The 21,814-nt window shown below is 46.9% G+C and overlaps 1 protein-coding gene across 1 annotated transcript in view; it reads left to right on the top strand.

The window, feature by feature from the left end:
• The window catches only part of COL14A1 (collagen type XIV alpha 1 chain), a 559,513-nt gene that overhangs the window by 468,012 nt on the left and 69,687 nt on the right, over positions 1–21,814 (top strand). The window contains exon 37 of the mRNA XM_078686835.1: positions 20,355–20,408. Within this exon, the coding sequence (XP_078542961.1) occupies positions 20,355–20,408 (54 nt within the window). The remainder of the gene's footprint in view (positions 1–20,354; positions 20,409–21,814) is intronic.

Below are 21,814 nucleotides of genomic sequence, written 5' to 3'. Positions count from 1 at the left end.
TTGTTGCGGATACATGCTGACAATGGCAGTTGTTGACACATGGTTGAGAAGAAGGTTGTGGATGAATGGTGAATGAATGAATATGGTAAAATGAGGAGAGGCAGAGAAGAGGACGGGCACACGACATAATTGGTGAGGATGGTCACCACTCAGAGGTAAAATGGGGAACATAAAACAAATTAAACTTATCTACTGTAGAATAAGCAAGCAGTATCTCCACGATGTTTGTGGAGTCGGCGTGCCTCGTAGAGTATAATCACATATATTACTCTTGAGTTATAACTAGAAACTCAAAGCAATCCTCGCCCGCCTTTAAAGGGACCAATGCTGTTCATTTAGCATTTGGAGGCAGTGTACAGAAGAAGCACACTGACCGGCTCCCCGCAGACGGAATGCCAACATAGTCTGAAAGAAAAGAAAGGAAGCATACATCCCCTTTCCCTTACAGCCCCCACCCTGCGGATGCAAGCATCTACGCTTAAATAAATGAATTACTGTATGTATGAAAAGCACATTCATGAGACGGAAAGATATCTTTTTGTGTATTTAGCGTCCTCTAATGGCCAACTATATTATGTTTCTACAACTGAAGTAGATTTGGCCGTAAACTACAAGCCCATTTGGAGTTTCCACAGAATTGCGGCTATCTGCAGGAATTTTCTTAGGAGATTCCTGCAGTTCAGTTAGACTATAAAATGGGGAACAACACTGCAGGCCGGATTTTTCCTGAAGGCATTGTCTCGACGCTCCACCTGTGCCGTGAAAGAGGGCCGGTCACCGCCTGAGAAACAGTAGTGAGTGCAGAGTAGTGAGTGCAGAGTAGTGAGTGCAGAGTAGTGAGTGCAGAGTAGTGAGTGCAGAGTAGTGAGTGCAGAGTAGTGAGTGCAGAGTGTGAGTGCAGAGTGCAGAGTAGTGAGTGCAGAGTAGTGAGTGCAGAGTGAGAGTGCAGAGTAGTGAGTGCAGAGTAGTGAGTGCAGAGTAGTGAGTGCAGAGTAGTGAGTGCAGAGTAGTGAGTGCAGAGTAGTGAGTGCAGAGTGCAGAGTAGTGAGTGCAGAGTAGTGAGTGCAGAGTAGTGAGTGCGGAGTGCAGAGTAGTGAGTGCAGAGTAGTGAGTGCAGAGTAGTGAGTGCAGAGTGCAGAGTAGTGAGTGCAGAGTAGTGAGTGCAGAGTAGTGAGTGCAGAGTAGTGAGTGCAGAGTAGTGAGTGCAGAGTAGTGAGTGCAGAGTAGTGAGTGCAGAGTAGTGAGTGCAGAGTGCAGAGTAGTGAGTGCAGAGTAGTGAGTGCAGAGTGCAGAGTAGTGAGTGCAGAGTGCAGAGTAGTGAGTGCAGAGTAGCGAGTGCAGAGTAGTGAGTGCAGAGTAGTGAGTGCAGAGTAGTGAGTGCAGAGTGCAGAGTAGTGAGTGCAGAGTAGTGAGTGCAGAGTGCAGAGTAGTGAGTGCAGAGTGCAGAGTAGTGAGTGCAGAGTGCAGAGTAGTGAGTGCAGAGTAGTGAGGTCAGAGTAGTGAGTGCAGAGTGCAGAGTAGTGAGTGCAGAGTAGAGAGTGCAGAGTAGTGAGTGCAGAGTGCAGAGTAGTGAGTGCAGAGTAGTGAGTGCAGAGCAGTGAGTGCAGAGTGCAGAGTAGTGAGTGCAGAGTAGTGAGTGCAGAGTGCAGAGTAGTGAGTGCAGAGTGCAGAGTAGTGAGTGCAGAGTAGTGAGTGCAGAGTAGTGAGTGCAGAGTGGTGAGTGCAGAGTGGTGAGTGCAGAGTAGTGAGTGCAGAGGGCAGAGTAGTGAGTGCAGAGTAGTGAGTGCAGAGTGCAGAGTAGTGAGTGCAGAGTGCAGAGTAGTGAGTGCAGAGTAGTGAGTGCAGAGTAGTGAGTGCAGAGTGCAGAGTAGTGAGTGCAGAGTAGTGAGTGCAGAGTGCAGAGTGCACAGTAGTGAGTGCAGAGTGCAGAGTAGTGAGTGCAGAGTGCAGAGTAGTGAGTGCAGAGTAGTGAGTGCAGAGTAGTGAGTGCAGAGTGCAGAGTGCACAGTAGTGAGTGCAGAGTGCCGAGTAGTGAGTGCAGAGTGCAGAGTAGTGAGTGCAGAGTGCAGAGTAGTGAGTGCAGAGTAGTGAGTGCAGAGTAGTGAGTGCAGAGTAGTGAGTGCAGAGTAGTGAGTGCAGAGTAGTGAGTGCAGAGTGCAGAGTGGTGAGTGCAGAGTGGTGAGTGCAGAGTGCAGAGTAGTGAGTGCAGAGTATTGAGTGCAGAGTAGTGAGTGCAGAGTGCAGAGTAGTGAGTGCAGAGTAGTGAGTGCAGAGTAGTGAGTGCAGAGTAGTGAGTGCAGAGTGCCGAGTGCACAGTAGTGAGTGCAGAGTGCACAGTAGTGAGTGCGGAGTGCAGAGTAGTGAGTGCAGAGTGCAGAGTAGTGAGTGCAGAGTGCAGAGTAGTGAGTGCAGAGTAGTGAGTGCAGAGTAGTGAGTGCAGAGTAGTGAGTGCAGAATGCAGAGTAGTGAGTGCAGAGTAGTGAGTGCAGAGTGAGTGTGCAGAGCAGTGAGTGCAGGTGCAGAGTGGTGTGTGCTGTTGAGTGCAGAGTGCTGTGTGCTGTTGAGTGCAGAGTGCTGTGTGCTGTTGAGTGCAGAGTGCTGTGTATTGGCAATGTAAATGACAATGCCATTTATTTATGATTTAAAGAAAAAAAAGAAATGTCATGAGCAATGCCAATAGCTCTACCTTTAATGATGCCGAGACCATTGCATTGTAAATGCTTGTTTAAAGCACTGAACAATACTGTTCTTGTACCCCGTCGTTCTATGTTGACATGGAAAAGGTACCTCTATGTCGACCCTGTCTCTCAGGTTTTATTTCCCTAGTTCCTTTCCTTCTTAGGAAGACCCTTAGCAACGAGTGAAACGCCCTCTTCAGCTTCCTTTCTCTGAAACCAAGTATGCAATAAGTTCATTGAAGCCTTTCACTTGTAAATGTAAATGTACATGTATTTATATAGCGCAAATCACCGACCCGGTATCTAAGCGCTTGCTTAGGGAACCCGGCAGGGTATCCACAAGGTGAAAGCCAGGCATCCCGCCGCGAGGGACCGTAGTGGAGATTAAGCAAGCTATTGCCCAGAGTCACAGAGTGTGACCCCGTGAGTTGAGTAGGCACCTGAGCGAGAATTGTCGAGTCCGTGGAATTTTTTGAGCCCGAGACCCGCCGAGGCGGGGAATCGAACCCTGGTCCACGGCCGATCTCAGCTTCTGGGTCTGCCGCCTCTAACCACTGAGCCACGCTTCTCCTTATATTAAAGAAGGATTTGTCACACATTTTCCAGCGTAGAATCTTTACTCAGTCATCACAGTCAGAGGGATTCACCCCAATTATACACAGTAGAATACAATCTCAACATTCATTGGAATTTACCAGCAGTTGAGAACAATGGAAGGAATAAGGGAAGATGGGAAACATGACTGCAATGAGAAGACATTGATAAAATAAGGGTGATATAACAGAATGGCAAGATTACAGCAGCTCTTCCTTCAATAGAAAGGAAGGGGGATATTTACAAGAAACTGTCAGAGCATGGCGTTAAGCCAAAATTGCTAACACGGCGCTCTGACAATTTCAAAACGCAGGGATGCACCGTATTTACAAAAATGCGGGACACCCCTGCATTTCCCCTTGCGCTGGTACTGAATTTAGCTGCCTAGCACCAACGCAGGCACCCTTGCACCGTAGTTGAAGCGGGCCTGCGTTGAGGGAATGATTGTTCATGTCCAGGAAGGTGTCCCTTCCTGTACATAAACAATCACTAATAGCGATTTGCTGTTTCTATATGTGCTGCAGAACACAGCCAACATAGAAACGCAGCACAAATTGAAAGATCAAACAACACCCATTGCCCGTCCCTTTGCCGCAGCAGACTGATGCAGTAAGTGGCATATTTACAAGATGGCATTAAGCCACATTAAGTGGCTTAACGCCACCTTGTAAATATGGAGCAGGGCATTGCGCCACAGAAACGCCATTAAAAGTGACTTTCCTGTGGCGTAAAGTTATTGTAAATATGCCCCGAAGTTTTTAAAATCGGGAGAGATTCATGTGTATCATACTAAATAGATGGTACCAGGTGGACCAGTTATTTCAATAAAGTAAAAGTCAGACATTTAATGTTAGAATGCATAGACCATTCCTTCCCTCTTTCATCAATCATGTCACTCTGTGTATGAATAGAGGCAATCTTTGCATTGCTTTCTTCCTTGTGGAGTACTTGGTCACTCTATCTGTACTCCATATTTGACCATTCTCCAGGATGACCACCTTTCAACCAATCTGATTAACCTTATGATGTGTTGAAAAAGCACATTCTTTCTGCAATCGGGGACTTTTTTTAAGTACCCAGTCCCCACGTTGCAAAAATGGACGTTTGGCTTCATAAATATTGCAAATTCTTTGTTACTATATTGACTTGTGGATGTAATTTTTTTTACTTATTTATTTCTGTTTATTTCTGAGTGAATATTCCTTGTGACCATATGTGAGTCATTTTGGTGCCAGCCTCCAAGCCCTTAAGGGAGCTAAATGGAGAGATCTTAGTAATAATATTAGGTGCAGTGCGACTAGAACAGATTCATCCTTGTAACACTCTTTCTACATGCATTCCATTCAAAATTGCTCTTATACATTCTTTAACCATGCAGTTAGTCCTTTCCATCAGACCAGTCACCTTAGGACAATACAATATTGTTTTATAATGACACATTTTTTTTTCTCGGATTTCCTAATCACATCAGAGGTAAATTGTACTCCATTATCAGTAACAATGATTTTGGGTATACCTTCATTGTAAAACACTTTCCTCAGAAATTCAAAAAGCACATCTGTTGTAGTATTATGCACACAATTAATATTATTCCACCGAGAGTGATAATCTATCAAAACAAGGACATATTTCTGATAAAAACCTTTTTGGTCGATAAACCTTATATATCAAGTGCTAATTGAACCCATGGTTCATTTGGTACCAATACAGGAGAACAGCAAGCTTTTCTCAGTACTCTAAATGTATTATTAGCTGCACAACCAGAACGTAATTCTACTTTACCCTACACTTGGAAGTTAAGACCCAGCCGCCAATAATCTGACCCATTTTTATTCTTTATCAGAGTTGTGCATATGTGGTCCACATGAACTAAGCATTTTTTTCTGTGTTGCATAGGGTTGATCTACTTATTTCCCCTCTAAATCTTTTCTCAGTCAGTACTAAGTTCATTTCTGACATACCAATATCCTTTTAAGATCTCCGGAAGACCTTTGCATTTAATATGCCATCCTAATACAATTTTCTTATGAGGTTCCTTAATTTCTTCAGCATCTCTCATATATTCTTTCCATTTATCTGTATTCAATCCAGGACCCCCCTTATCAGAACCCCTCTGAGTGGACAATGGGGCACACAGGGGCTAGTGAGCCCAACTGTGTTGGAGCATTTTACTACTGTTGTCCCGGGGCTCAACCTACTATGTATCGTGGGAAACTTGGCCAAGCACCCCTCCTGCACTTGACTGTCAGTGGTAACTGTGGATAAGCTGTCAAAGGCTCCTATGGGGGTTGGTGGGGAGTGTAGTTACATGTAAGTGAACACAACTAATAACTCATAGTTGAAACAGTAGGAACAATAAATCAAAGTCCAGTAAAATACTTATTTTTTAAAGAAAAAGTAGTATTTTATTTTTAACTCTACACATGCAAAGGAATAACAACGTTTATGAGCAATAACACAATCCCCTTGAGGTTATAGCACTAGTCGTTCTCAGGCAAATCCCTGTCCCACCCTCCTTATTATAACTTGGTCGAAGTTACTCCCCATTTACTAGTGGCCACATCTAGGGAATGCTTAGTATTAGGCTGTACTCAGGAGTTCACGTTTGATTCCTCAGGATTTGGTCAAACGTGTCTATGGTGCCTCTGCACCGTTAGCAGTGAGACCTCTGGGGCCCAATAGGCCCAGTCCAAGTCTTACGGACTCCTGCAGCACATAAGTGTGCAGTGCGAGCACCTGCAAGTTGTGATCCTGCTTGGAGAAGTCGCACTGCTCGTGCCCATGCGACAGCACCCTGTGTTGCAGGGTCACTCAGCGGCATGGCTGGGGTCTTCCAGTTATTGGTGCAGCTCCCAGTTCGCTAACATACTTTAAGTTAACCTTCCCCAGTGGGAGGTGGGGAGCAGCCTTTCTTCAGCTCCTGAATGGATCCTGCGAGGGTGCAAAGTTGCCTGCAGCTTCCCCAGCAGTCCTTGGGGTTTCTTCAGTGACAGTTCTCAAATGCAGCCTCAGCTTTCTCCTCAAGCCACAGCCTACAACGTCTTGTCAGCGTTGGTACCGGCAGCTCCTCCTGGCATACGAGGTTGCCGCGGTACTTTATAGCACGGGCACAGACTCCTCTGGTGCTAACATCTCGACCGCACGATTACAAGACTCAGCTCGCTCACAGTAGCAACCTTACCTGTGACCCCTCCTGACATATGGGGTCCCCACAGCGCCGTGGTATGGGTTTTGAAAGCCCTGCACAGTGATATCTCATGACTTAGTCCATGGAGGCTTTCTCCTGGCATATGGGGGACGCCTAACTGACACTCTTGCACATGGGCTAATGCCCGATCAGTGCACAGTGGAATCCTTGCACCTCACACTGGGAATCCTCACAGTAGTGCTCCAACTGGGCCTCGCTTCCTCCAACGCTCCCCTTTTTCACAGAGCGCACACTGGTCTTGGCAAGCAGGCAGCAACTGGTGCTCCAGGCTAGATGGTCTTTGTTTTTCTTGGGTGATGTGCCCTCACCCAGAAGGTGGAGTAGCAGGCTTTGGCCCCCAGTCCTGCAGCGTCTCCCCTCCTCACACAGTCTGTCTGGCTGTTTGGCAGATGAAAAATATGGGGTCGCAACTTACCCTTCTTACAGTCAATTTCCAGACACCAAAATGTGATTTAGTATCTGAGTCCTTGAAGTTTAATGTTGGTGTTCTTCTTCTTTTGAAGTGTCCACTTTTTCTTCTTTCCCCTTGAAAGGATGTCTGTCATGGCAGGCAAGAGTCCAAAGCTGATTGAACCACAACTCAATTAATGGAAGTGACCAGAGTTCACACCTGTATGTCAGCCACAGTGATATGTGCATTCAAATGTCAATTCCATGCTCCCAGCCCTATTCTTTAAAATTCCCTTATCAGCCCCATCTCCTTCCTGATATGTGTCCAGGCCCCTTCCTTGTGATCTACCACTGAATCAAAGAGCATCCTTTTGAAATATGAAGGGAGAGTCTCTTCCTCACTTCCTCCAGTGTGTCCCACCCAGCTCACAGGAACCCAGCAATACATAAATCTGTCTGGGAGATTCCTCTCCTCACCCTGTATTCACCAGGCAGGCCTGGGCTTCCCAAAATGGCACCCATGTCCTCCATATAATGTATAATTTCAGGCACACTTACTCAGTGTACATTCATAGCACACTTACTGTCCAGCACTGTTACCTCCCTGCATTGTGCCACTAGAGTCACACTTGCATTCAGCACCCACATGCAGTCTGCCCGCACTGTTTAGTTCTGTAGCTTTTTAGTATTTTGCAAGGGTTTGCCATTTACAAACAAACGCTCTGCCAGCAAACAGACTCACCATGTGCGCTCTACACAGCACTTCACCCTTCATGTATTGTGGTTCACGCAAGCACACATATTCCCACCACATGCTTTCATTGCGCACTCATTGCACAGCACTACATCTCTCATGTAATGGATTCCCAACAGGCATACATACACTCAGTACATGCACTAACCACACACAACCTGTCCAGCACTGCTCTATCCTTAAACCATTCCCAGGCACACATACATCCAGCACAGAGTCACTACTACTGCGCTGTGCAGCACTCTACATCTCCCCGATATTGGCCAAGGGTAAGTTGCGTGCACAGCAGCAGAACTTTTAAAAAGGTGAGCGAGCATTTAGGTCTCACTCCAGTGATACAGGGTAGAGAGGACCTGTTCTCTACTACTGATCACTACATGGTATGCTGCCTCCACTGCGCTTGTGCTGCTTAACTCTTGGTGAAGGCAGTAGCCTCCCACCACTATGAGGTCAGCACTTTGGGTGCTCCTCCCCTGTCCAGCAAGACCACAATCCACGAGACAGGCCTCTGTCGTGGCACACAAGCATGATCCGTGTTCACATATGAAAAAAAATGAACATTAGGAAACTCAAGATAGGAGTACAAGTCTTTAACCATGCAGAGGACTGTTCCATCCCAACACCCCTCAACTGCTATGACACATTCATCAACCATAGTGCCCTCTTCACACTCATATTTTAATGGCATTCTGGAAAGAACATCTGCTGTCATTTTTTGAGTACCTGGTAGATGTTTAATTTTAAAACAAAAACCTTCCAACTCTTGTATCCATTTTGAAATCCTGGGGTGGCACGTTCAAAAACGTTAGAAGTAAAAACAAAAGTTAAGAGTTTATGGTCAGTGCTTATGATGAATGGATTCCCCCATAAGAAAACCCTAAAGTGTTGGAGGGCCAGAGAGCAAGCTTACGCTTCTCTTTTAAGCACATAATAATTGCATTCCGATCCCTCTAGTACTCTGGAAGCAGAAGCTGTTACCTGCTCATTCTCATTCACAATTTGAGTCAGGGTGGCAGCAGAGCGCTTGGTGCTGGACCAACCGAATGTAAGCTATACATTGCAGCGCAGCACTCTGTGAGGAAGCAGTAACACCGTAAGAAGTCAACCCGGAACCATAGATAGCACAGCTGGACTGCTGGATCGACAGCACTTCCGTGGGGCAGACAGTGGGGGAACGTTGGTACCACTATGACTATTCGACAGCAAATTGAATGCCAATCTGTTATAGAATATGATCTGTAAAGTGCATAAGCACCTGCGAGTGTATCCTGGCACTGAGCAGGTGTGTGTGTCTAGCCCTGTCTATGGTAGGTTGGTTACTTGAAAATCCAGGTCTTCAGCTTCTTGAGGAATTCAAGAAAAGAGAAGGAGGTTTGGGTGTGGAGTGGGAGGCCCTTTAACTCTTTAGGAGTTATGTATGAGAACACCTGTCCTCCTGATCTGGTTCTGCTTATGCGAGGGATGTGTGCGAGTAGGAGTATTGTGTTGTGGAGGTGTCTGAGAGATTGGTAGAAGGAGATGAGACTGTTTAGGGGGGTTGGGCCTAAGTTGTGTAGTGCCTTGAATGTGTGTGTGAGGAGCTTGAAGTGAGTTTGTGTATCGGGAGCCAGTGGAGGTCCCTGAGGTATGGTGTGATGTGAGTTCTGTGTGGCAGGTTGAGGATGAGTGTAGGTACAAGTTCTGGATGGTTTGTAGTCTTCTAGTGAGTTGCTCAGTGATTCAGGAGTAGAGGGTGTTCCCTTAATCCAACTTGCCGGGGACTAGGGTGTGAGTACAATTTCTTTACCGTTGCTTGGGAGACATGGGAAGATATTCCTCAGCATCTTCAATATAGCACTGTGCCTGAAACATGCTTTTAGGACTGCATATAGTACATAAGTCATGGTACACTCCAAAGATGCAACAGAGGGGCAGTGTGCAGTACACGATGGTTGCCCAATGTGGTACTGTTCCTGACACACAATATATCAAAGACTTAATACAACTCCTCAAAAATGCCACCCGCTGGAGCATGCAATGTAAGTGACACCAGCGATCAAAAAATTATTGTAAAAAATAACAATCTCTCCACCGTCTGCGTAAAGGAAGTTCTTTAATTTCCAGGCACAAAAGATATCTCAGGGAGGCATTCAGTGCTTAATTTGAGGAAGTGGTTTCCGGTGCTCAGCACCGGCACTTAATTGACAACATCGGGACTTAAGACGGCTACCACATGGTGGTGCTGTTTGTGTAATATAGAGAGGACCACAACAACAGTTGTTTATTGAGCAAATACACACCAAAACAACTAATACCTGCCTCCCAAGCCATTCTTACTGCTTTGGGGAGCCTCGAACATTTTTAATTGTCACACATGTAGCAGTGTTATGTCTAGTAGTGTGTAAGTAGTGTCATTGGCAGCGACGGCAGTGGCAATGGGTGGTGCAGACTGGGGTGGCCTCCCAACAAGGGCCCTGGCATTTCTTTGTTTTACAAATTAAGCACTGGAGGCAATGGACACTGCTGTCCCCTGAACAGCAAACTCGTTGTCAGTGTTATATTAAGTAAAGATTGTTCACACATTTAGCAGTGTAGAATCTTTATTCCAGTCAGGATCTCAAGATTCTTTGGAAATTACCTACAGGTAAGAACATTGGGGGAAGAAGGAAAGGTTGCAAACACACTTGAAATGGAAAGACACAGATGAAATAATAGTAATATTAAAGGATGGCAAGATTTCATCACCTACCTCCATAGATTAGAGCAGTCTTTACAATTTTCGCTTTGCTTGTTTAAAAAAAAATCTAAATTATCACTTGCTAAGCAGTGCACACTTTTCTACATCCTATTTATTTTGATGACTCATGGTGTCACACATTCATGTACTTGACATTTATGATGCAAAACCATATGGTGTTCTTCAGCCTGATCTTTGGCCCTGTACCATCATGTGCTGCCGGATATCCTGCAGCCTTCACTCCGCTCCAATCCTGTCACTTGGTACCAGACCCTGCAGCGTTAGCTCTGGTCCATCGCTCTCACTTGGTACCAGTCCCTGCACTGTAGTTCTGGTCCACTGCTCTCACTTGGCACCAGACCCTGCAGCGTTAGCTCTGGTCCACTGCTCTCACTTGGCACCAGACCCTGCAGCGTTAGTTCTGGTCCATCGCTCTCACTTGGCACCAGACCCTGCAGCTTTAGCTTTGGTCCATCGCTCTCACTTGGCACCAGACCCTGCAGCTTTAGCTCTGGTCCATCACTCTCACGTGGCACCAGACCCTGCAGCTTTAGCTCTGGTCCATTGCTCTCACTTGGCACCAGACCCTGCAGCTTTAGCTCTGGTCCATTGCTTTCACTTGGCACCAGACCCTGCAGCTTTACCTCTGGTCCATCGCTCTCACGTGGCACCAGACCCTGCCGCTTTAGTTCTGGTCCATCGCTCTCATTTGGTGCCAGGCATCCTGCCGCTTTAGCTCTGGTTCATCGCTCTCATATGGCACCAGGCATCCTGTAGCTTAAGCTTTAGTCCATTGCTCTCACTTGGCACCAGACCCTGCAGCTTTAGCTCTGGTACTTTGCTCTCACTTGGCACCAGACCCTGCAACGTTAGTTCTGGTCCACTGCTCTCACTTGGCACCAGACCCTGTAGCTTTAGCTCTGGTCCATCGCTCTCACTTGGCACCAGACCCTGCAGCTTTAGCTCTGGTCCAATGCTCTCACTTGACACCAGATCCTGCAGCATTAGCGCTAGTCTATCGCTCTCATTTGGCACCAGACCCTGTAGCTTTAGCTCTGGTCCACTGCTCTCACTTGGCACCAGATCCTGCAGCTTTAGCTTTGGTCCATCGCTCTCACTTGACACCAGATCCTGCAGCTTTAGCTCTGGTCCATCGCTCTCACTTGACACCAGATCCTGCAGCTTTAGCTCTGGTCCATTGCTCTCACTTGGCACTGGAACCTGCAGCTTTAGCTCTGGTCCACTGCTCTCACTTGACACCAGATCCTGCAGCTTTAGCTCTGGTCCACTGCTCTCACTTGGCACCAGATCCTGCAGCTTTAGCTCTGGTCCATCGCTCTCACTTGACACCAGATCCTGCAGCTTTAGCTCTGGTCCATCGCTCTCACTTGACACCAGATCCTGCAGCTTTAGCTCTGGTCCATCGCTCTCACGTGGCGCCAGACCCTGCCGCTTTAGTTCTGGTCCATCGCTCTCATATGGCACCAGGCATCCTGTAGCTTAAGCTTTGGTCCATTGCTCTCACTTGGCACCAGACCCTGCAGCTTTAGCTCTGGTACTTTGCTCTCACTTGGCACCAGACCCTGCAACGTTAGTTCTGGTCCACTGCTCTCACTTGGCACCAGACCCTGTAGCTTTAGCTCTGGTCCATGACTCTCATTTGGCGCCAGACCCTGCAGCTTTAGCTCTGGTCCATCGCTCTCATTTGGCACCAGACCCTGCAGCTTTAGCTCTGGTCCAATGCTCTCACTTGACACCAGATCCTGCAGCGTTAGCTCTGGTCTATCGCTCTCATTTGGCACCAGACCCTGTAGCTTTAGCTCTGGTCCATCGCTCTCACTTGGCACCAGATCCTGCAGCTTTAGCTCTGGTCCACTGCTCTCACTTGGCACCAGATCCTGCAGCTTTAGCTTTGGTCCATCGCTCTCACTTGACACCAGATCCTGCAGCTTTAGCTCTGGTCCATTGCTCTCACTTGACACCAGATCCTGCAGCTTTAGCTCTGGTCCACTGCTCTCACTTGGCACCACACCCTGCAGCTTTAGCTCTGGTCCACTGCTCTTACTTGGCACCAGATCCTGCAGCTTTAGCTCTGGTCCATTGCTCTCACTTGGAACTGGAACCTGCAGCTTTAGCTCTGGTCCACTGCCCTCACTTGGCACCACACCCTGCAGCTTTAGCTCTGGTCCACTGCTCTCACTTGGCACCAGATCCTGCAGCTTTAGCTCTGGTCCATCGCTCTCACTTGACACCAGATCCTGTAGCTTTAGCTCTGGTCCATTGCTCTCACTTGGCACCAGATCCTGCAGCTTTAGCTCTGGTCCATCGCTCTCACTTGACACCAGATCCTGCAGCTTTTGCTCTGGTCCATTGCTCTCACTTAGCACTGGAACCTGCAGCTTTAGCTCTGTTCCACTGCTCTCACTTGACACCAGATCCTGCAGCTTTAGCTCTGGCCCATTGCTCTCACTTGGCACTGGAACCTGCAGCTTTAGCTCTGGTCCACTGCTCTCACTTGACACCAGATCCTGCAGCTTTAGCTCTGGCCCATTGCTCTCACTTGGCACTGGAACCTGCAGCTTTAGCTCTGGTCCATCACTCTCACTTGACACCAGATCCTGCAGCTTTAGCTCTGGTCCACTGCTCTCACTTGGCACCAGACCCTGCAGCTTTAGCTCTGGCCCATCGCTCTCTTTTGGCGCCAGGCATCCTGCAGCTTTAGCTCTGGTCCACTGCTCTCACTTGGCACTAGACCCTGCCGCTTTAGCTCTGAATGGAAAGAAAGGAGACAAGGAAAAGGCAGAAACGGCAGAATACGCAGAGGGTGGAGGGAGAGACATTTAACAACTTGGGCTTTGGGGTTAGGTAGCCTTTTTTGGATGCTCCGGTCCCCTCTTCAGCCAAGCATCTTCCAAGCTCTCCTCTGTCCATCCGTCCACGCAGCTGTCTTGCTCATGGTGGTTGATTGGTCGTAGAGTGACACTAAGTGATAGGTATCCCGCACCTTTATTTCTGGTGCTTTACCTTCACTTATTGACAGGTACCTCGCACCTTCACCTCTAGTGCTGTGCCATCACTCAGTGACAGGTATCCTGCACCTCAACCTCTGGTGCTATGCCCTTACACAGTGAGAGGTATCCCGCTCCTTTATCTCTGGTGCTGTGCCCTCACTCAGTGACAGATATTCCGCAGTGTTACAGCAAACAAATGATGGATGGAATGCTGACAATGCAAACATTCTCCCCCAGTCAAAAGATCTGAGTTAAATCCATCGTTTGTTTGCTCACCATGCCACCCCAGTTTGGACCCAGCCATATGCAAATCAGTCTTGACCCTGTGCCCCATGGGAACAGTCCAGACCAAACTGCCAGGCCAGGTCCTCCCTGGACCGGTAACAAGCATCCTGGGGCCGGTTTCAGGGTATGTCACCCTTCTTCAGCCAGGCTAGCTTGAATCCAGTGGCACAGTGAGCAAGGGACCCACGTCTGGGCATACTCATCCCACTTAGGGCAAATGATGGACAGGTATCCCGCACCTTCACCTCTGGTGCTGTACCTTCACTCAATGACCGGTATCCTGCAGTTCACCTCTGGTGCTGTACCCTCACTCAGTAACATGGATCCTGCACCTTCACCTCTAGTGCTATACCCTCACTCAGTGACTGGAATTCCGCACATTCACCTCTGGTGCTATACCCTCACTCTGTGACAGGTATTCTACACCTTTATCTCTGATGCTATGCCCTCACTCAGTGACAGGTATCCTACATCTTCATCTCTGGTGCTGTACCCTCACTCAGTGACAGGTATCCTGCACCTTCACCTCTGGTGCTGTGCCCTTACTCAGTGACAGGTATCCTGCACCTTTATCTCTGGTGTCATGCCCTCACTCAGTGACAGGTATCCTGCACGTTTATCTCTGGTGCTATACCCGGACTCTGACAGGTATCCTGCACTTTCACCTCTGGTGCTATACCCTCACTCAGTGACAGGTATCAGACACCTTTACCTCTGGTGCTGTGCCCTCACTCAGTGATAGGTATCCTCCACCTTCAACTCTGGTGCTATACCCTCACTCATTTACAGGTATCCGACACCTTTATCTTTGGTGCTTTACCTTCACTCAGTGATAGGTATCCGGCACCTTCACCTCTATTGCTATGCCCTCACTCAGTGACAGGTATTCTGCACCTTAACTTCTGGTGCTATACCCTCACACAGTGACAGGTATCCCGCACCTTCACCTCTGGTGCTGTACTCTCACACAGTGACATGGATCCCGCACCTTCACCTCTGGTGCTGTACCTTCACACAGTGACATGGATCCCGCAACTTCACCTCTGGTGCTGTACAGTGACAGGTATGCTGCACCTTCACCTCTGGTGCTGAACCCTCACACAGTGACAGGTATTATGCAGTTCACCTCTGGTGCTGTACCCTCACACAGTGACCGGTATCCCGCACCTTCACCTCTGGTGCTGTACCCTCACACAGTGACATGGATCCCGCACCTTCACCTCTGGTGCTGTACCTTCACACAGTGACAGGTATCATGCAGTTCACCTCTGGTGCTGTACCCTCACACAGTGACCGGTATCCTGCACCTTCACCTCTGGTGCTGTACCCTCACACAGTGACATGGATCCCACACCTTCACCTCTGGTGCTATACCTTCAAACAGTGACATATATCTTGCAGTTCACCTCTGATGCTGTACCCTCACACAGTGACATAGATCCCGCACCTTCACCTCTGGTGCTGTACCCTCACACAGTGACATGGATCCCGCACCTTCACCTCTGGTGCTGTACTCTCACACAGTGACATGGATCCCGCACCTTCACCTCTGGTGCTGTACCTTCACACAGTGACATGGATCCCGCACCTTCACCTCTGGTGCTGTACAGTGACAGGTATGCTGCACCTTCACCTCTGGTGCTGAACCCTCACACAGTGACAGGTATTATGCAGTTCACCTCTGGTGCTGTACCCTCACACAGTGACAGGTATCATGCAGTTCACCTCTGGTGCTGTACCCTCACACAGTGACAGGTATCATGCAGTTCACCTCTGGTGCTGTACCCTCACACAGTGACCGGTATCCCGCACCTTCACCTCTGGTGCTGTACCCTCACACAGTGACATGGATCCCGCACCTTCACCTCTGGTGCTGTACCTTCACACTGTGACAGGTATCATGCAGTTCACCTCTGGTGCTGTACCCTCACACAGTGACCGGTATCCCGCACCTTCACCTCTGGTGCGGTACCCTCACACAGTGACATGGATCCCACACCTTTACCTCTGGTGCTATACCTTCACACAGTGACAGATATCTTGCAGTTCACCTCTGGTGCTGTACCCTCACACAGTGACATGAACCCCGCACCTTCACCTCTGGTGCTGTACCCTCACACAGTGACAGATATCTTGCAGTTCACCTCTGGTGCTGTGCATTGACCGGTAGCCTGCACCTTCACCTCTGGTGCTGTACCCTCACACAGTGACAGATATGTTGCAGTTCACCTCTGGTGCTGTACCCTCACACAGTGACATGGACCACGCACCTTCACCTCTGGTGCTGTACCCTCACACAGTGACAGATGTCTTGCAGTTCACCTCTGGTGCTGTGCATTGACCGGTAGCCTGCACCTTCACCTCTGGTGCTGTACCCTCACACAGTGACAGATATGTTGCAGTTCACCTCTGGTGCTGTACCCTCACACAGTGACATGGATCCCACACCTTCACCTCTGGTGCTGTACCCTCACACAGTGACAGATATCTTGCAGTTCACCTGTGGTGCTGTGCATTGACCGGTAGCCTGCACCTTCACCTCTGGTGCTGTACCCTCACATAGTGACAGATACGTTGCAGTTCACCTCTGGTGCTGTACCCTCACACAGTGACAGGTACCCGACACCTTCACCTCTGGTGCTGTACCCTCACACAGTGACGGATATCTTGCAGTTCACCTCTGGTGCTGTACATTGACCGGTAGCCTGCACCTTCACCTCTGGTGCTGTACCCTCAAACAACAGCAAGTATCCCGCACCTTCACCTCTGGTGCTGTACCCTCACACAGTGACATGGATCCTGCACCTTCACCTCTGGTGTTATGCCCTCAAAAACTGCGTGTTATTCACAGTCTGACAGGTTTCACCCAGCAATGTTTGGATCTTTTATTTGTCAGTTTGGGTCATGAGAGGAGAACCTATGAAGCGAAATAGCACAGTAAAGAAAGATGCATGTTTCATATTAAAAATTACCCTTACGTCTCTCTCTTCAGTCGGGAAAGACGAAGATGAGCTGAGATACTCATAGCAGAGGCCTGGGTATTCCTGTTTCTCTGCACTGTCGTATCCCACTACCCATCAGGTTTGAGCAGTTTGTAAGTCTGCCAGATGGAAGGTTCATTGCTCTTGTGGGATCATAGGTACATCAGCATCCAGATTGTGGTGATGCGGTATGTGCAACTTTGCTCCTATTTCATGGCAACATGATTCGGCTTCCTCGTTTACAGCAACCCACCCAATGGGTGGGCTGTGCACGAGGATGCAGAAATATGACCTGTAATGCGTATACAGGCATTATTTATGTAAACAGACTGCTCTTGCGTCTCTCCAGACTCTGGGTCCTCGCGTCCAAGATACCCAGTGGAATAGGGTCTGTATCTGTACCACGGTATCATGAATGTGGGATTCAGACTAATTCCATTATCGGGTCATGTAGTGACATTCACAAGTTTGAGTAGAAACGAGACTTCTAGTAGAGTTGAAGATTGTAGTATTTAATTACAGGTAAAGTAAATACATGCAGCTGGATGTGAGGTCAATCCAAGAATCCCTCTCGGTCTCCAGTACCCTGCATTTACCAATTTTGGTAAATACAGAATCATTTTTTCTGTATTATTTATGTGTTTGTTTTTCTCTTTCTCTTTTTTCTTTCTCTCTCTTCCTTCTCACACTCGTTTTTCTGATTCTCACACTAACCCTTTACCTTTCTATCGCCACCCCCTTCTCTCTGTCTCTCATTTAAATCTCTGTCCCACGAACCCCTCACAAAGACACATTCAGCCTTTTATAGACCAGTGCTCCTAACCAACAAAAGTAAAATAACAGATAATCATGCAGAAGATTATTGTTCTGAGCTCTTTGAAGAGAGTTTGAGTTTGCTTGTCTGCATGCAGTGCTACAGAACAACAATTGTTTCTTGTGTTGTCTACCTCAGAATGATAAGCTAAATTCATGTGGTCGGTATTTCAAACCATGATTATTATAGCAAACCCGCAACATAAGCATAATTAAAATTGCTCTGAGAACTTAAATACACTCTTCCTGAAATAGATACAGCATACTTCTACAGCCCTGATACAACTCCAAAATAAATACTGTACTTGATTCCTACAATGCTTTTACTATGTTGTACAACAGCATCGGATTTTGGCAGAAGTTATAATGACTATTTCAGCCAGTCAGTCAATCAGTCAATCCACTTTATTAGATTAATTAAAATCATAAAAGTACAAAAAGCAAACAGACATAGACAATATTACCAAACATTAGGCATCATGTTTAAAATACATAGACAATATTACAGTTCTTTTGGGCATAATGTTTGTAAACAGTATCACAAATTAAAACATCTTATCTAAATTGCCAAGATTTTTTTGTAAAAATTACAACAATCCTTAAAATCTTAATTAGGGTTTAATCATCCTCAAATTCATTTGTTCTTTAGCCTCACTGCAGCTACTAGAAAAGATGCAATATTAAAAATATCACCAGGGTTACACAATGACTGTAAAAAACTATCGCTGGTCTAACCTGAGAAAAACCCCTTCCTCTCAGGACAGGAACTAGAAATCTTGTGCGAATATTAGAATAGAAGTCACAGAACATCATAAAATGTAAAGTATCCTGAGATGAGAAATTATCGCATTGGCAAGGTTCTGCATCATCAGGATTACACCATCCCTGGTAATCCCCCAATGTGAAGTGGATCAAATTAAAGCGGAGCCTAGTTAGGAGCCAGTCAATAGAGCCCTACTGCCTGGAGCAGGCTGCCTTCAACTGCGTGCTGCTCATCGGCCTTACGAGCAGAATTTCATTGTTACTTATATGTCTAGATTTTCAGTTATCAACTCCAATGGGGTGATATTTGTGTAAACAATATGGACTAGATGCTTATAGCAGTCGATTTCCTGACTACGATTTAATGGGACGAGAAAAAGGTGCAAACATAAAATCAAAACGGGCAACAAATGAGGTCGTAAAACAAGAGTTTTTTCAAAGCTATTGGAAACTCTCTGGTGCAAGTTTGGGGTGGGGGCGGTGGCACAGGCCATAAAATGGTTTTTAGGAAGTGCTGTTATAGGTCCCTTTTGAAAGCAGAGATGTGGCCTTCAGATATGTTAGCATGTCCGATGCTTGGTCCATTCCCAGAGTATGGCACTTGGTGGAAGTCTTTCTGAATCTGGGAGCGCCCGCTTTATCGTTTACTCCATATCTGCTCTGGGGTAGGGAATGGTACGAAAGCCAACACAGTCTTTCTAAGCTCCCAGGCAAGACTGGGGGTTTACTACCTCTCACTCTCGCTCTCTCTCTCTCTCTTACTTCTCTTTATAAATATATGTGTGTGTGTATAGAACACATAGAAACGTGTTTCTGCAGTACAACTGCCTTTCACGATCAATAAAAAAAAGACTCATTTAAGAGTTTTATGTTGAAAATTCTGAGAAGTCATAGGAATGTGTTGTATTTATTTTTAAATGTTGTACACAGTCATACATGTTCTTTTAAGAAGCTGCTGCTAACTAGTCACCGTTTTTAAAGTTTAAATGGCGCTTCAAGACGGTGTATTACAGATTGAGACAGGCCGACTTTATTCAAAATGTTATGTGCTTGGTTTGTGCTGACCACTAACCCAAGATCTCGGTTGAGATTGCAGTTCCTCCCATGTCTGCTCTCACCTGAGACCCCTTCAGAAAGACCTGAGGTTTACTGAGATTTTTAGCCTTCACGCGCTGCAGTCAGCTGCCTATCTAGAGAAGAGGTGTCTGATAATACACCCGGTGCAGGAACCTTTCGTGATGTGATGGTTCTGGCTTTAGAATATGGATCTGCTGCTACCGAAACCCTCTTGAGCTGTGGAAACCTCACGGCGAACAATCTGTAAAGACCTCACTGCTGATGCAAGCTTCACACTTCCATCTAAAGTATTCCAATGCCCAGAGTCACGTTAACCCAAGGGCAGGCAGCTGCCTTATGGTGCTACTAGAAAACACCACATGAGGACGCCTGATTGCTATACAAAGTCTCAAAATTGCCCTTGTGAATCTGTGGCAAAGGAGCACCCAAATGCCAAACAGTTTTTTTCACTGGGACTCTTCACTGGAACTGCCTATGGGCCTAGGTCTGTGCAATAAAAATACTACCAAAAAAGAAATAAAAGAGTATGAATATTTAAATCCAACTGAAATAAAAGAGCATGACTATTACAACTGCAACTATGATATGATTTCACAGCGTATATTGTTGTGACAACATCGGTAAATGTGTTACACATGTTAAATGAAGATGCCGCTACCTCATGTCTGCTGTGCCTTCCACTGAAGTACTTTCCTTATGTGCTACCTCAAGCCTGCCAGTTCCTTCCACTGAAGTCATTTCCTTATGTGCTACCTCATGTCTGCCGGTGCCTTCCACTGAAGTCATTCCCTTATGTGCTACCTCATGTCTGCTGTGCCTTCCACTGAAGTACTTTTCTTATGTGCTACCTCATGTCTGCTGTGCCTTCCACTGAAGTACTTTTCTTATGTGCTACCTCATGTCTGCTGTGCCTTCCACTGAAGTACTTTTCTTATGTGCTACCTCATGTCTGCTGTGCCTTCCACTGAAGTACTTTTCTTATGTGCTACCTCATGTCTGCTGTGCCTTCCACTGAAGTACTTTTCTTATGTGCTACCTCATGTCTGCTGTGCCTTCCACTGAAGTACTTTTCTTATGTCTTGCAGGGTGGGCCTGGTATCCGGGGTCCAAAGGGTCAGAATGGAGAGCCTGGTCAGACAGTAAGTCATCTATCTGCATGGTATACAATTCTGACTGATCTGCTTCATGCACAGTGCTTACTTACAGACTTTGCATGCTCATTTTGTTTCTACAACCCTCCATCATGGGCCTTTACTGCACAGCAATGAGTGCAGGATTGTTAGCAGAGAAAGGAAAAGAAAATAACATAGGGCTGACATTGGGAAGCCGTAGGATTAAAAAGATCTGGTAAGGGGAAGAGGTCTTTCAGAAGAGGAGACAGCTGGGAAAGGTAGATCTGAGTGGAGGCTTCAGAACAAAGAGCACATGTTATGCTCATGCAGTCAACTGTTCTGTATTCAACGACTGTTGCAAGCAGCTTCTCCTCCATAAGGAGTTTCACACACATATTCTTCCCTACCCCCCCCCACACTTTGTAGTGATCTAAATAACAAAAAACAGAAACAATGTACACACCCTCCTTCAGGGTCCTGAGGGGCATGGGTAGATGGGTGGATTATGTAGAATGTGCATGTTTTGGGATTTAGCTTCAAACTGGTCCAAGAACGATATCTGCACCAAATCACCTGCAGAAAACAGAAAGGTGCACACAACATTCCCAACTTACGAGGGCTGAAATTGCTGGTCGGGAAGACTTAAAGTATACAAAAAGTGATGGATGGAATGCTTGTATTAATCTCATCCGTTGGTAATTACTCGGGCACATCACAGTCCATCGTTATTTTACAAACCATGCCACCTCAGTTTGGACCCAGTTATTTGCAAATCAGTCTTGACCCTACTCTTATGGGAATAGTCCACCCTGAACTGCCAACCTAGGTACTCCCTCAACCGGAACACAAGCAACCCAGGACCTGTTTCGCCCTTGTCATGGCCTCATCAGCCTGGTGTCGCTTGTTCCTGGTGTCAGTGAGCACGGGACCCACATTTAGACTAACCCATCCCACTTAGGGTGACATACTAAACTATACAAAAAGTGATGTATAGAATGCTTGAATTAATATTGGCCACTGGTAATTACTCAGGGTTGCATCCCAGTCCATTGTTATTTTGCATACCATGCCATCTCGGTTTGGGAATACCGACATTGCCAGGTGGTCCAGCTAGGAAGACTCAGTGTGTGGGCTATTTTTTACTGGCCCTGTCACGGCTCACAGGACCAAAAAATATGGCCCACACACGGACCCTTTTAAACTGCACCTTTTTGCAGTGCCAGACATCCGAAGGCAGGTGCAACACTGAAACTTGTGCAAACACAACATTTAGTGCTAGTGGGTGATCGGTTGACATTTATATAGCATCTCTTACGAAAAGGTCCTTTTTGTGTTGGTTTAGTGAATGCCTGAGTAAAAAATAGGATTCAAGTTGTTGCCTGATGCTTAGTAGTGACCTAGAGTGCTTAATGCTGAGTGACTACCACCAGCCG

This window comes from Lissotriton helveticus, chromosome 4_1, assembly GCF_964261635.1.
Source record: "Lissotriton helveticus chromosome 4_1, aLisHel1.1, whole genome shotgun sequence".
Lineage (NCBI taxonomy): Eukaryota > Metazoa > Chordata > Amphibia > Caudata > Salamandridae > Lissotriton > Lissotriton helveticus.
This window is presented reverse-complemented; position numbering and strand designations above follow the sequence as displayed.